Raw genomic sequence first — 14,224 nt, 5'->3', positions numbered from 1 at the left:
AAAAAATATTATGGGGCTGGGGTTGTGGCTCAGTGGTAGAGTGCTTGCCTAGCATGTGTGAGGCACTAGATTCAATCTTTAGCACCACATAAAAGTAAGTAAATAAAGATATTGTGTTCATGTACAACTAAAAATATTAAAAATATATCATTATGAACTCATAGATTTAAACTGATTTGAATTTTAGTTTAGTGAATTATTATCTGTAGTAAAGGTCATATTGCTTCATTTTACCTAATAGTCTCTTCAGGGTGTTATCTCCTCAAGATTGTTCCCAAATTCTTTTTCCATAAAGCTAATAATCTTTGATAGTTTCCTTGCTATCCAATGTGGCACATTATTCTTGGCTCATCATGTCCATTTTTTAACCCTAATTCATCAGCTTGCTTGCTTGCTTTTGTTCTCAAAACAAAAATGCAACAACCCCTGGTTTCATTTATTGGGAAATATGATTTCAATACCACAGTCAGGTTGCTAGAGATGCTCACTGCTAATAAAAGCTGATCTTATTGTCTCTAGGCTTTTATAGTAGACAGAGCTAGGAAGCATGTGTGTGGGTACTTAAAGCCAAAATGTGGGTTTATACTGACACTTTCGAATTCAGGGCTATAGAAGTTTTATTTAACCTTTTCTATACTACATTTATATCTTCTTTCCATTTACTGAGACTGCTGATTCTTAAGGTTAAAAGGATGTTAGAGTTTAGAATATCCTGTAATTACTTGTTTGTTTTAGCCATGTTATGCATGAAAAGGAAGATATTTGGGGTTGGGGATATACATATATACATATACACACACAGAGAGGGAGAATGAGTCCTAAAATAACAAGATAGATACAACTGCTGTATGATTACTGAGAACATTTTTATGCTCCTTGTTTTTTTATAGTTGTATTATAAAAATGTCCCTAGAGTATAGTCTCTAATATTTGTATTCATTTTTTTTCTTTAGGAATTCCAGTTATCTGTATATTAGATCTTTGCCTAACTTGTCACTTCTTCTTGAATATTTTCAATTTCTTTTTTATTTCTAAAATCTCTCTCTCTCTCTCTCTCTCTCTCTCTCTCTCTCCTGGTACTGAGGATTGAACCCAAGGCCTCATGCATGCTGGGCAAGGGCCCTACCTCTTAACTTTATCCCCAACCCCAAATATCTTCCTTTTCATCTTTCAGTACTCATAGGAAATAGTGTACAATGTATGCTTGGATTTTTTTTCTATTTTAGTTTTCATTTCTGAAATTAAAAAAAAAAATTCTTTCTTGAGTTATGTCACTTCATATTTGAGTATTTCTAATTCAGATTTGTGTTTTTTCTTTCGTATCTTATTTTCATTTTTCTAATCCCTTTTAACTGGTTTTGAATTAGATTACATTTTGTTCTGTTTATTGGGCAACTCTTGCTGTGCTTTTGTTATAGGGATTCTTCTTTTCCCTTTCTTTCTTATAATAACTTCATATCGGATTTGGACTCAGTACTTTCCTGTTTATTTTTATGTGAAATTTAGTTTTCTTGAACTTTCTGAATGGTTTGGGATTCACTGTAGTCTTTCTGACATCTTCATAGACACCCTTTTTCTGTTGTTTCTACATGGGTTAAAAGGGGTGGGGGCGGTTTTCCCAACTTCTTGTTCTCCTCAACTTTTATCTTCCCCTTCTCCTTCTTTCATCTCTGTTTCTGTCTTTTGATTCCACTGCTCGTAGTCTCTCCTTGGTTTAGGGGGTTTTGTCCTGGAAGGGAGTCCTGGCTTATTAATTTTTCAAGTTCACAAGAGTTAAGATTATTTCCTCAAAACTCATCACAGAGCACTAATAGTTAGTTGCTGACAGAAAGTGCAGAACTCTTTCCAGTTGTAGCTGCTGTTCTGAAATGGGCTTATTACTCTTTCTTTTTTTGTCTTTTGTCTTTTTAAAAATTTTATGCAGGGGATTGAACCCAGGGGCTTAACCACTGAGCCAAATCCCCAACCCTTTTAGAGACAGGTTCTTTCTAAATTGCTGTAGGGCCTCGCTAAGTTGCTGAGGCTGGCTTTGAACTCGAGATCCTCCTGTCCCAGCCTCCCAAGCTACTGGGATTACAGACATGTGGCCCATGCCCAGTGGTTTATTACCCTTTCTAATGAGAATCTGATTGGCTGTTTGGGGTTCCTCCTGTTCTAAGATCTATTAGACACTCCATTACTTCCTCCTGCACAGATACTGTTACTAAGTAGATGGCCTGGCCCCACCTACTTTTATTTTGGGGTTGTTAGGGCTACTTTGTCATTTGTTATGAATATTAAATATGAACTTGGGATTTTTTTTTGGTATGTTTAAAAAACTGTGCTGATGCTGTTACTTGTCATCTTGCTATCTTCACAGAATCCTATGCATTCCCCTCACATCCAGTTTATTTTTAAAAAATGCATTTTTAAGCCCTAAGAGGTTGTTTTGTTTTGTGGTCTTGAGGATTGAACCTAGGGCTTCAATCATTCAGGCAAGTTCCCTACCACTGAGCTACATCCTTGGCCCCTATGTGTATGTTTTTTTTTTTTTCTTCTTCAGCCCTTTCCTTCCTTCCTTCCTTCCTTCCTTCCTTCCTTCCTTCCTTCCTTCCCTCCCTCCCTCCCTCCCTCCCCTCGCCCCCCCATCGGGGAGGGCTGTGATTTGCCCTCTCTTACAATAAGGGATCTTTAACAGTTCTAACCCTCCTGGTCCCACCATCTTTCTTATGTCTTTAGAAAAATTTCAGATCCCCTTTTTTTTAAGAGAGAGAGAGAATTATTTTTTAATATTTATTTTTTTTTAGTTTTCGGTGGACACAACATCTTTGTTTGTATGTGGTGCTGAGGATCGAACCCGGGCCGCACGCATGCCAGGCGAGCGCGCTACCACTTGAGCCACATCCCCAGCCCCAAATTTCAGATCTTTTAATAGGGACTGGCAGTTTTCACTTGCACGTAGTTTGTATGTCTTCAGAACTGCACTCATGTTCACTGTAAAAATATTTGCCAGACATACATATTTATTCTATTGTTTTGCATTGTATTTAAAGGTTCTGACTAATACTATTCTCTCTGCTCCCATTTAATGTGGTAGAAAATGAATATATTGACTATTTAAGATTTATCTTTTATTGTTTTGCTTTATTATGCAAAAAAAACCCAAAAGACAGACAACAAATTGACAGTAGCTTTAGTCAGTTAGTATTTTAATTATATTGGGTTCATATATGTCAATAAAAACCCCGTAAGCCCTAATAAATAAGGGATAGAATTTAGTTCACTTCACAAAATGTGGTAAACAAATAGATGGAAAAAACTTTAGCTCTGCTGATAATAAAGAAATGTGAAGTTAAAATAATGGCATACTTCTTTTACCCCTATTAAATTTGTAAAAAAAATATAAAAGCTTAACCCATTGTTGGTATAAATGCAGTGAGACTGTTACTCTCATATAGACTCATTCCTTGGTTAGGGCAACCAGAATGGCCACCTTGAATCCTTTACTTTTGGTGAGGAGCCTAGATTTAATAAAAAACATTGTGAATGACAACTGACTTTTACTATTACATTCAACACAAATGGCAAATAAGCCATGACTTTTATTTCACATATATTTATGTATGTGTGTGTATTGTTCTGGGCCTTCACTATTTTTAGGGCAGCCCTTATTTCATACATGGCTGGTAACATAATATTATAGCACCATTTTAGAAAGCAGTTTGGTATAATATGTTTCAAAAATCATAAGATTGCTGTCTTTTTTTTCTTTTTACATATTGTATCCCATTTCTGAGGTTCTCTACTAAAGAAGTAATAAAAAATATAATAATAACTATATTTTAAACTACCTGTATAACAGAGTAGAAAGAATCTAAATGTCCTATTAAAGGAAAGTGGTAAAATAAATTGTGATTTTTACACTGGCTATAATATTATCTATTTATTCATAAAGATGATGTTGACATGAAAATTTTGCATGAGACTTTTGTATCTTTTGTCACTTTTATACTTCTGCTCATGGCTGTATTGACTGTTAAAGAATATGTATATGAAAATTTCTGGAATGACATAAATAAAAATAATTTTGTATTAAGGTAATAAAATTATCAATGGTAGTTTTTGTCTGCTTCGTTTTTTGAATTTGTTTTTTCATAATGTTGTTGTATGCAACAATAAAATTTTGTTTAAAAAGGCTTGATTGTATTTCTCCCTCTTCCCCTTTTTGCCTCCTTCATTTTTTGTCTCCTTTATTAATATCTTTTAGTGATTTCTTCTGTGTGAATAAATATTCTAGCTATCTATATTTAAGACTGGTTGTATTTTTAGATTTGAGCCGTTGAGAGCACGAGAAGGAAAGGCAAAGTAATTTCAGTATATAAAAATATGTAGACTTGAATGAGAAGTTATATTCCATTTATATATGATGTGTCAAAATGTATTCTGTCATGTATAACTAATTAGAAAATATTAAAAATATATATATTAAATAAAAATGTCTAGACTAAAAATGGTCTGATTATTTTTTGCATATATTTTTTAATTTTAATAGGTTTGTAGAATGGCTTCTGATTACTCAAGAACATGTGCTAGCCCAGATAGCATTCAGACTGGTGATGCTCCTATTGTCTCTGAAACCTGTGAGGTTTATGTTTGGGGGAGCAACAGCAGCCATCAGTTGGTAGAAGGCACACAGGAGAAAATATTACAACCCAAACTGGCTCCTAGTTTCTCTGATGCTCAGACTGTAAGTTCTGTATATACCTTACAAATTGGTAGATAATGGAGTATATATTCATACTTACTTGCTTTAAATAATGTTAAGAACATATATTGAGTGAAAAGTTTTGGTTGTTTCTTGTCTGTGTTTTTATATCACACTTCTTGAATTTTTCATTATAAAAGAAAAATGCATTTTTAAAATCTCATATCTCTGACAACATTCCCGGTTTCAAAAAATTAAATTTGAATCTGGATTTTTAAAAATCCTAGTAATAGGAACAAATTTTACTATTATATTCAACATAAATGGAAAATAGACTAAATAAAAAATAGAATTTTTCCTTTCCCAGATTTTTGCTATTTCATTTTCTTGTTATGATCACTTTCTTTCTTTCTTTCTTTTTTTTTACATTTGTAGCCTAAGCTAGAACATTCTTATTATTTTCATTAAAATATGCTTTCCGGCAGCCCCCCCACAAATGGTTTTTTTGTGTGGTTCTTGTCATAATGAATTCTAAGGAACTTATAGGAAAATTTTATTTTCTTTCCCCAATTATGGGGGGCTAAAACATTTTACTTTGTTGTTTCAGTCAATGATGATCTAATAGATAACCCATAAAAATCTATATCTATAAATTTGTACATGAATTTGAGCTCAGTGATGTAGACTGTATGAAAATACCATTAATGCTTTCTTAATTTCTATTTACTACCTTGATCTCTTTGAAGAGTCATATTCAGCTTCAAATACTTCCTTTGAGCCTCTTTGATAAAACAACCTTAAATTTTTCACTTGATGATCACAGAAGCATTTTATATTTGTGATTCTGTTTGTTCATTTATAGATTGAAGCTGGACAGTATTGCACTTTTGTCATTTCTACGGATGGTTCTGTCAGAGCTTGTGGTAAAGGCAGCTATGGGAGACTCGGGCTTGGAGATTCTAATAATCAGTCTACTTTAAAAAAGTTAACATTTGAGCCTCACAGGTCCATTAAAAAGGTCTCATCTTCTAAAGGATCTGATGGTCACACTTTAGCTTTTACAACAGAAGGAGAAGTCTTCAGTTGGGGAGATGGTGATTATGGAAAACTGGGACATGGAAATAGTTCAACACAGAAATATCCCAAACTTATTCAGGGACCTCTGCAAGGAAAGGTATGTGATATCTTTCTGGATTTGAAAGTAATTAGATATAGTGGTATTATTGTTGATAATATTTTTCAGAGTTTGATGTATTCTTTATGAAGTTGCCTGCCCCTCTCTCTCTTGGCTTAAATTTTGTGTGTCTGCTTTATAGTTTACACAGTACTTTTACATACATCATCATCATCATTATTATTAGTTTGAGGTACTGGGAATTGAACCCAGGGCATCATGCATGATAAGCAAGCATTCTACCATTGAGCTTTATCTCCAGCCTCAATTTTAATTCTTTATAAATGTTTATTTTATTTTATTTCATTGTTTTGAGTTGAGGACTTGCTATTTGTCCAAGATAGCCTTTAACTTCTGGACTTGAACTGTCTTCCTGTTTCAGCCTCCAAAGTAGCTGAGACTATAAGCATGTACCACTATGCCTGGCTCAGTTTTAATTCTTGTATTCTCATAAGAATAATTCTTATTCTTATGAGGTAGTTTCCCCTATTTGACAGATTGGGAAACTAAGAATCATTAATTAAACAAATATTTACTACCTTCCAAGTGGTAGGCAGTGTTATAGGCATTAGATATATAGTAGTGAATAAGAGAAGAAAAGGTCTCTGCTTTCATAGAACTTTAATTTTCAGGGTAGAGATAAATAAAATAATATAAAATACTTTCAGATAATATTAAAGAAGAAAACTGAGGAGTGTAACAGAGACTAACTTGAACTGGTTGTGATATTAGATAATGGGGACAGGGATAATCTTGGAGGAGGTGGCATTTTAGCAGGTTTAAATGAGGAAGCATTTAGAGTGGTTCAATAATTACCTAGAATTTCACACAAATAATTGGCACCATTAGAAACTGAACATGCATCCCTTTTTTTTAAAAAAATATTTTTTAGTTATAGTTGTTAATGGACCTTTATTTTATTTATTTACTTTTAAGTGGTGTTGAGGATTGAACCCAGTGCCTCCTCCAGGCTAAGCAAGTGCTCCACCACTGAGCCACAACCACAGCTGTGTAGATTCCCTCTTTTTATATCTCTTTAAAGAAAACAGATGAACTTATATTCACTTAAATGATTACATTCTTTCCATGAAAGTTTTCTTAAATCAAAAGATCTTTGTAAGTTTTAATTTTAGACCAGATTTACAGATATCACACTTTTCCTTCATGAGAGACTATGAAATGAATAAATAACTTGCAGTATTATAGCTTACTGATCAACCCAAAGGCAGTGGGCCTCAAAACATTCTACTTTGAAAGCCTCAGAGGATACTTGTTAAATGTTGAATATGAGGCAATAAAGAACTTCAGATAAATATGATTTGAAATTGTATTTTTCTGCTCTGATACTTACTTTCTTCCTTGATTTCATTTCTTTACTTTATTCCTTTGAATTTTCTGGATTTTTTTTTATTCTTGTTTTTTGTGATTCTAGGCAGTAAACCCAGGGCCTACCACTGAGCTATATCCCCAGCAGTTTATATTCCTTTGACTGCCGCATTTTTTAAAATATTTTTTTAGTTGCCAGTGGGCCTTTATTTTATTTACTGATACATGGTGTTGAGAATTGAACCCAGTGCCTCATACATGCTAGGCAAGCGCCCTGCCACTGAGCCACAACCCCAGCCCAAATGCCCCATTTTTATAATGGAAACATTACCAATTAAAAACAGCATAGTATGAGCATCATGAAGGAAAATTGTCACAACATTTAAAATTAAATTTTGCAATTAAAAATTTCAAAACTTCCTAGCTTAGTATTATTGCTCAATGTTTTTAATTGAACCTCAAATTTGAATTTTATAAAGTGAGTTCTAAGTTTTGGAGTTTAAAAAGATGTGGAGCAGCCAGGTATGGAAGCACATGCATATAATCCACGCGGCTAGGAAGGCAGAGGCAGGAAGATCACAAGTTTAAGGCCAACCTCAGAAACTTAGTGAGACCCTGTCTCAAAATAAAGAAAAAAAGGGAATGGAGATGTGGTTCAGTGGTTGAATTCTCCTGGGTTCAGTCCTTGGTGTTAAAAAGAAAGGTATGTCAGGAGTTAATTATTATAAGTTAATATACTGCTTTTGCTCTTTCTTATTGGTAATAGTTAATGCCTTTGTGAAAGTTATCCTTATCATGTAATGACTTTTTCTTGATAAACCAGGACTAGAGGTTTTATATTTGAAAAATTGTCATCCATTGTTTCATGGGTGTTACCCTCTTTCCAACTTTGAATAAAGACTTGATTGGTGAGATTGTATTCCTGCAGGTGATTAGACTCACCTTTAGGGCTCCTGCTAGCCTTTGCAGTGACTTTTTGTGACTTGACAGCTTAGCTAGTCACCCTTATCCTGAGTACAGCCTTCACATCTGTACGTGGCAATTCCTGGTTGAGTTGTAAATATTAATATCTCTAAATTGTCTGTATATGGGATTAAAAACAGATAGTTTTAGCGTCTGTGTGCTAATCAAATTCACTGTGTGCATTGTAGGTAGTTGTTTGTGTGTCAGCTGGATACAGACATAGCGCGGCTGTCACAGAGGATGGAGAATTATATACATGGGGTGAAGGAGACTTTGGAAGATTAGGTAAGATATTTTTTAAAAATTGAAGTTATATTATCACAGAAAACCAGAAATGATTATGATTATTGGGAAACAGTAAGAGAGAGTAGTTTTGGTTTTTTTTTGGCACCATTGGGGATCAAACCAAGGGCTTTTTGTATGCCAGGCAAGGTGCATTACCACTGAGCCACATCACCAACCAGGAGAATAGACTTAATAGGCTATTAATTTTGTTAGTCATTACACTCAGAGGAAGATAATTTTATAGATAATACCTAGATTATTGTACTTATATTTAAAATGTAATTAAATCTAGGAAGAACTTACCTATTAAGACCTGGCACCGTGGGATTTTAGGGATAAGAAACATACCATCATGATGATGAAATTTATAATCTACTACGTTGTGAAAATAAGTTGACATGAGCATGGTACAAGACAGAATAATGTTAGTACTAAGATAGGAGTATAGATAAATGTTCTAATGGTTCATTGAAGTGCTTGTATGCGCCAGTTTGGGAGTAACCTGGAAGACTGGTTGAGATGATGTTAGAAGTGATTCTGTTTTTTATATTTATTTGCACTTAAAAATAGCTTGTAATTTTTATTCTACTTTTGAAGTGATGGCTTAGACAAAAAGAGTTAATATTATTTCTTTGTTGTTTGTGTTTTACCCAAGGTCATGGTGACAGTAATAGCCGTAACATTCCAACATTAGTAAAAGACATTAGCAATGTAGGAGAGGTTTCTTGTGGCAGTTCACATACTATTGCTTTATCTAAAGATGGAAGAACTGTATGGTCTTTTGGAGGAGGAGACAATGGTATGTAAATAATGGTATTATTTATGGATAGCTTTGGCCTTTTCTTTCTTTTTTTTTCCCCAGTTATACATGCCTAGTGTAGAAAAACCCACAATGCAGATGAGTATAAATAAAAATTAAAATAAACTGTGCTTCTACTAACGGTACTTTTAACATTATTAATGGTTTGGTAGACAGATTTAAAAAATGTAAATGTATATAAACATGTTTATAAACATATTTACGTATATTCCCTGCATAGATGTTTTTCATACACCAAAGTAGACCTGTGTGTATTCCATGGATAGATTATAATCTGGTGGTTTTTATATAACAGTATTTTATGAATATATTTTCTACAGCAATTTAACTTTATATCATTTTTAAAAAAGACTCAAAGTATTCTTTCATGTGTCTGTATTATGATTTATAAAACCAGTTTCTCATTACTGAATATGTAGATGGCTTTCAAATTTTTCAGTATTAAATACAACATTGCATCAAATGACCAAATCTTTGTTTATAACTACCAGAAGTGTGATTGCTCACTTGCCCATATCTCTTAATAAGAGTATGTATAAAAATTAAGATAGTTTAAAAGTTAATTTCTGTAATGAAATGGTATCATTTAATTGTATTTCTTTGATATCTAGTGAGATTGCATTTTTATTTTGGGCATTTATTTTCCTTTTATAGTGGTTTGCCCATTTTTCTATTTCATGAGTTATTGAATCTTTTTTAAGTTTTAAATTACATGAATATGCATTTTTTTGTCTAGAACCTGTGTATTATGCCAGAGAAATAAAGAAAAATAACTTTTCTGTTTCTATAAAGTGATTTTAATTGTTTGACATTCAAAACAAAAGGTTATTAGTTGTTTGTTGTTAACTTTCTCTCAACAAAATAAATGCTCCTTTTTTGTGTGAGAGAAGTACTGTGTACTGAACCCAGGGGTGCTTTACCACTGAGCTAAACCCCGACTCCTTTTTATTTTGAGACAGGGTCTCCCTAAGTTGTTGAGATTGACCTAGAACTTGCAATCCTCTTGCCTTTGCCTCCTGAGTCTCTGGGATTATAGGTATATGCCACCATGCTCTGCAAAAAATGCTCACTTGTTAACATCTTCTGCTATTAGAACACATAGCTTCCCACATCTGTCAGGTTAGCAATGGAAAGATTAGAGCGCTTTATCAACCTTAGTACTTAGAAAAAGAATGGAAGCTCTTTAAACATTGAATTCTTTAACTTGAATGTAATTGTTTTTATAGGCAAACTTGGCCATGGTGATACCAACAGAGTGTATAAACCAAAAGTTATTGAAGCTTTACAAGGAATGTTTATTCGTAAAGTTTGTGCTGGGAGCCAATCTTCACTTTCTTTGACATCAACTGGGCAGGTAGGACTGTGGAATGAACATAAAAGAGTATTTCAGAGGACTAGGTAACTAAAATGTAACAATTGTATTTAAATTTCAAATTTAAAAGATAAGTTTTTAGATAACTTACGAAAATGAAATATTTTTCCTTTTTGAAGTAGAGAATCTAAGAAGGAACTAGGTTTTCTTTCTCTTTCTCTCTCGGGTTTTTTTTGTACTGGGAATTGAACCCAGGAGTGCTTTACGACCAAGCTACACCCCCACTCCTTTTTATTTTTAATTTTGTGACATGATCTTGAAAGTTCCTGAGGGCCTCATTAAGTGAGGCTAGCCTCAAACTTGTGATCCTCTTGCCTCAGCCTTTTTTTTTTTGGTACCAGGTATTGAACCCAGAGCCACATCCCCAGCCATTTTATATGTGTGTGTGTGTGTGTGTGTGTGTATTTGTAGATGGACACAATACTTTTATTTTGTTTATTTATTTTTATGTGGTGCTAAGGATCAAACCCAGAACCTCACACGTGCAAGGCAAGTGCTCTACCGCTGAGCCCCCAGCGCCCCCAGCCCTTTTTAATATTTTCTTTGGAGATGGGTATCAGTGAGTTACTGATGCTGGCTTTGAACTCATGATCCTCCTCCCTCAGCTTCCTGAGCTGCTAGGATTATAGGCATGCACCACCATACTGGTCCCTGCCTCAGCCTCTTGATGCTGAGATGATAGGCCACCATGTCCAATGAGGAACTAGGTTTTCTGATCTAGCCTTTGTGACTCTGATAAATTTTTCTTCAGTTCCTTGTTTTTTGTATTAGTTGATTTTTTTATATATAGTTTAGTCTTCAGTACTCCATAACCCTTTCCCTCCAAATCATGGATAGTCAGGGAAAGCAAGATTAGATCTTGGTGAAACCAGTGATACAGACTAAAAGGCAAGAGGATGATCAAAACAGAGGGTAAACAGAACACTTCTTTATTAAAATAATCTGGTATGGTTTTATTTGTCTGAGGAATAGGTTGCTCAGGCCTAGGGTAGTCAATTTTATCATTCCTTTAAAGTTTTTGAACTTTTTACATGTGTGTATCGGCTCTTCCTCTGATTGATTGTGATGATAAAGAGAAGCCAAGTATGATGATAGACTGACAATATTTGCAACCATTTGTCTACCCAATAACAGTGAAAAAGTGAGCCATCCACTTATTCTTTCACTTGTAGGAGCCCGTTATGTACTAACCAGTGGTATAAAAATTTTTTCTGATTAATTCACCAGGCAGATAAGCAGCAAAGCTGAAATTACCATATGATTTAATTATTTTTTGAGAGACTGAAATGCCTTATGTCTTAAAACTCAAACTATTCATCACCTTGTATTTAATTACATTAATCAGTTGCTGCCTTAAAAAATTCTTTTACGTATTTCTCACTATGAATTTTGTAATAAGAATCCATGGATTGAAGCCAGAAGATGCTCACTTATTTTTCTTTTTTTAAAAAATTTTTAGTTGTAGATAGATACAATACTTTTACTTTATTTATTTATTTTTATATGGTGCTGAGGATTGAACCTAGTGCCTCAATCCTACTAGGCAAGCTTAATTGATGTATAGTCACAAGCAAATTACAGCCCTCCCTTGAGCTTTATCTGCTTCTTACTTTTTTTTTTTTTTTTTAATATTCTCTTAGTTGTCAGTGGACTTTATTTATATGCGCTGCTGAGAATTGAACCCAGTGCCTCACACATTCTAGGCAAATGCTCTACCACTGAGGCTCAATCCAATCCCTATCTGCTTCTTTATGTGAGGGAAAATAATGTCTCTCTTGCCTACAAATGATCATGTAAGATGATTATTTGAATTGAAATTTTGTATAAACTATTGAGGATCATTTGCCTGTTGGTTGGTGGTAAATCATAAGCAGGAAATCCATTACATTGAATTCTGAGGAACTTCAAATTATTTGCTATATAGAATAGTTGTATCATGTGTACATTAAGTTATGTTTAGAAAAAAGTGAAAGAGATAGAAATTCTTTTAAATGTTAAGAGCAGTTCTTTTTACAATTATACTTGTTGAGCATGAGGTGAGGATCAGCATTTGCTTTTCCCTCACTCTGTGTCAGTCCCCTCAGGACTCTTCAGTGATAACTTACCATTATACTAAGTATAATTTTATATTTAAAGATAGGGTGTATATTTTTTGTATAGAATAATCTGATCCCTAAATATAAGATAAGTATTCTTAATTTGGTGCTCAACTGAAGGAACATGACAAGAGAATTTCAACTGAGGGCCTTTACTAAATTTCTATACTATATTATACTTTGTGAGTGATTTAGATTTTCTTTAAAAAAATTTTTTTTAGTAGTCAATGAATTTTTATTTATTTATTTATTTATGGTGCTGAAAATCAAACCCAGTGCCTCACAATGCTAGGCAAGCACTCTACTGAGCTACAATCCCAACCCTAGATTTTCAGTGATGATTTTGATTATATATTACTTCACCTTCCTTATCTTTAGAAATCCTAATCTCTTAACTTTATTGGAATTTTGTTGCATTCTGTAATTGTCTTCAGTAAGTTCTTTGGCAACTAGTGTAAATATGTTTTTTGTTGTTGTTGTTGTTGTTGAAGAGGCTTAACTAACTCTTAGCAGCAGTCTTTCTTAAAATAATTGTAAGATAAAAATAAAAACAAAACCCAAACTCCATGGCATAAAGAGTAGAGTCTATGTGATCTTGTTAAAACCCATTGAAGAAAAAAAATATTCAGTTTGCTGATTGTTTTAATTTTATTCATTTTGGGAATTGGCAGTCATCATTTCATCATCTTCTTTCTTATGCAACCCTTTGTTTGTCCAGAGGTTTTAAATAGTCAGTAATTATTTTGGTATTAATTAATGAAAATGAAGATGTTCAGAGGGAACTATGTCAACTACTGCTTCAAATGTTATCCTTTTAAAAAATTCAAATTATCGTAACAGCAAGGTAAGGTAGTTTTTAAACTAAATTCTGAACATTTATGATTAATCCATATATTATCACACCTTGGTCTAATCTTGGTCTCATCTGCAGAGTAGAAGCATGTAAAGGAGATGTTTTAAGGTAGTATTTCCAAAGTTGCTACGATTAGGTAAATATAACAAAATACAAGCCAATCAGTAGTAGGTTTAACAGAATCTTTCAGATCTTTTCATTTTTTTCTATGACCAATTTTTTTTTTTTCAGCCTGGCTCTGCGTGTCCACCTGTACAGTGATCACTGTGACCATCTTTAAAATGATCAAAATAGTAAATATTACTCTAGTAACTGAAAGTTATTATATAGTATCAAATATACTCTTGTTTGATATATGACATTTATTACTAAACAATTTAAACTACAGACTAATTGTCTCCAGAACTTAAATGTAGTGTATTTCTGTTTTTTCAGGTCTATGCTTGGGGCTGTGGGGCTTGTCTAGGTTGTGGTTCTTCAGAAGCTACTGCTTTGAGACCCAAGCTTATTGAAGAACTGGCTGCCACAAGAATAGTTGACATTTCTATTGGAGACAGTCATTGTTTGGCTCTTTCTCATGGTAAATTCATTTGTTTTAAAGAAATAATATTAGTAATTATCTTTCTTAAATATATTACATTTAAGTTTGAA

The 14,224-nt window shown here is 33.5% G+C and overlaps 1 protein-coding gene across 5 annotated transcripts in view; it reads left to right on the top strand.

The window, feature by feature from the left end:
- The window catches only part of Herc1 (HECT and RLD domain containing E3 ubiquitin protein ligase family member 1), a 192,285-nt gene that overhangs the window by 52,267 nt on the left and 125,794 nt on the right, over nt 1-14,224 (top strand). For all 5 annotated transcript variants that reach the window (XM_071608367.1, XM_071608369.1, XM_071608368.1 and 2 more), the window contains exons 4-9: nt 4,532-4,726; nt 5,547-5,858; nt 8,336-8,432; nt 9,088-9,231; nt 10,479-10,606; nt 14,009-14,153. In XM_071608367.1, coding sequence (XP_071464468.1) covers nt 4,532-4,726; nt 5,547-5,858; nt 8,336-8,432; nt 9,088-9,231; nt 10,479-10,606; nt 14,009-14,153 — 1,021 coding nt within the window. The remainder of the gene's footprint in view (nt 1-4,531; nt 4,727-5,546; nt 5,859-8,335; nt 8,433-9,087; nt 9,232-10,478; nt 10,607-14,008; nt 14,154-14,224) is intronic.

This window comes from Marmota flaviventris, chromosome 2 (assembly GCF_047511675.1).
Source record: "Marmota flaviventris isolate mMarFla1 chromosome 2, mMarFla1.hap1, whole genome shotgun sequence".
NCBI lineage: Eukaryota > Metazoa > Chordata > Mammalia > Rodentia > Sciuridae > Marmota > Marmota flaviventris.
This window is presented reverse-complemented; position numbering and strand designations above follow the sequence as displayed.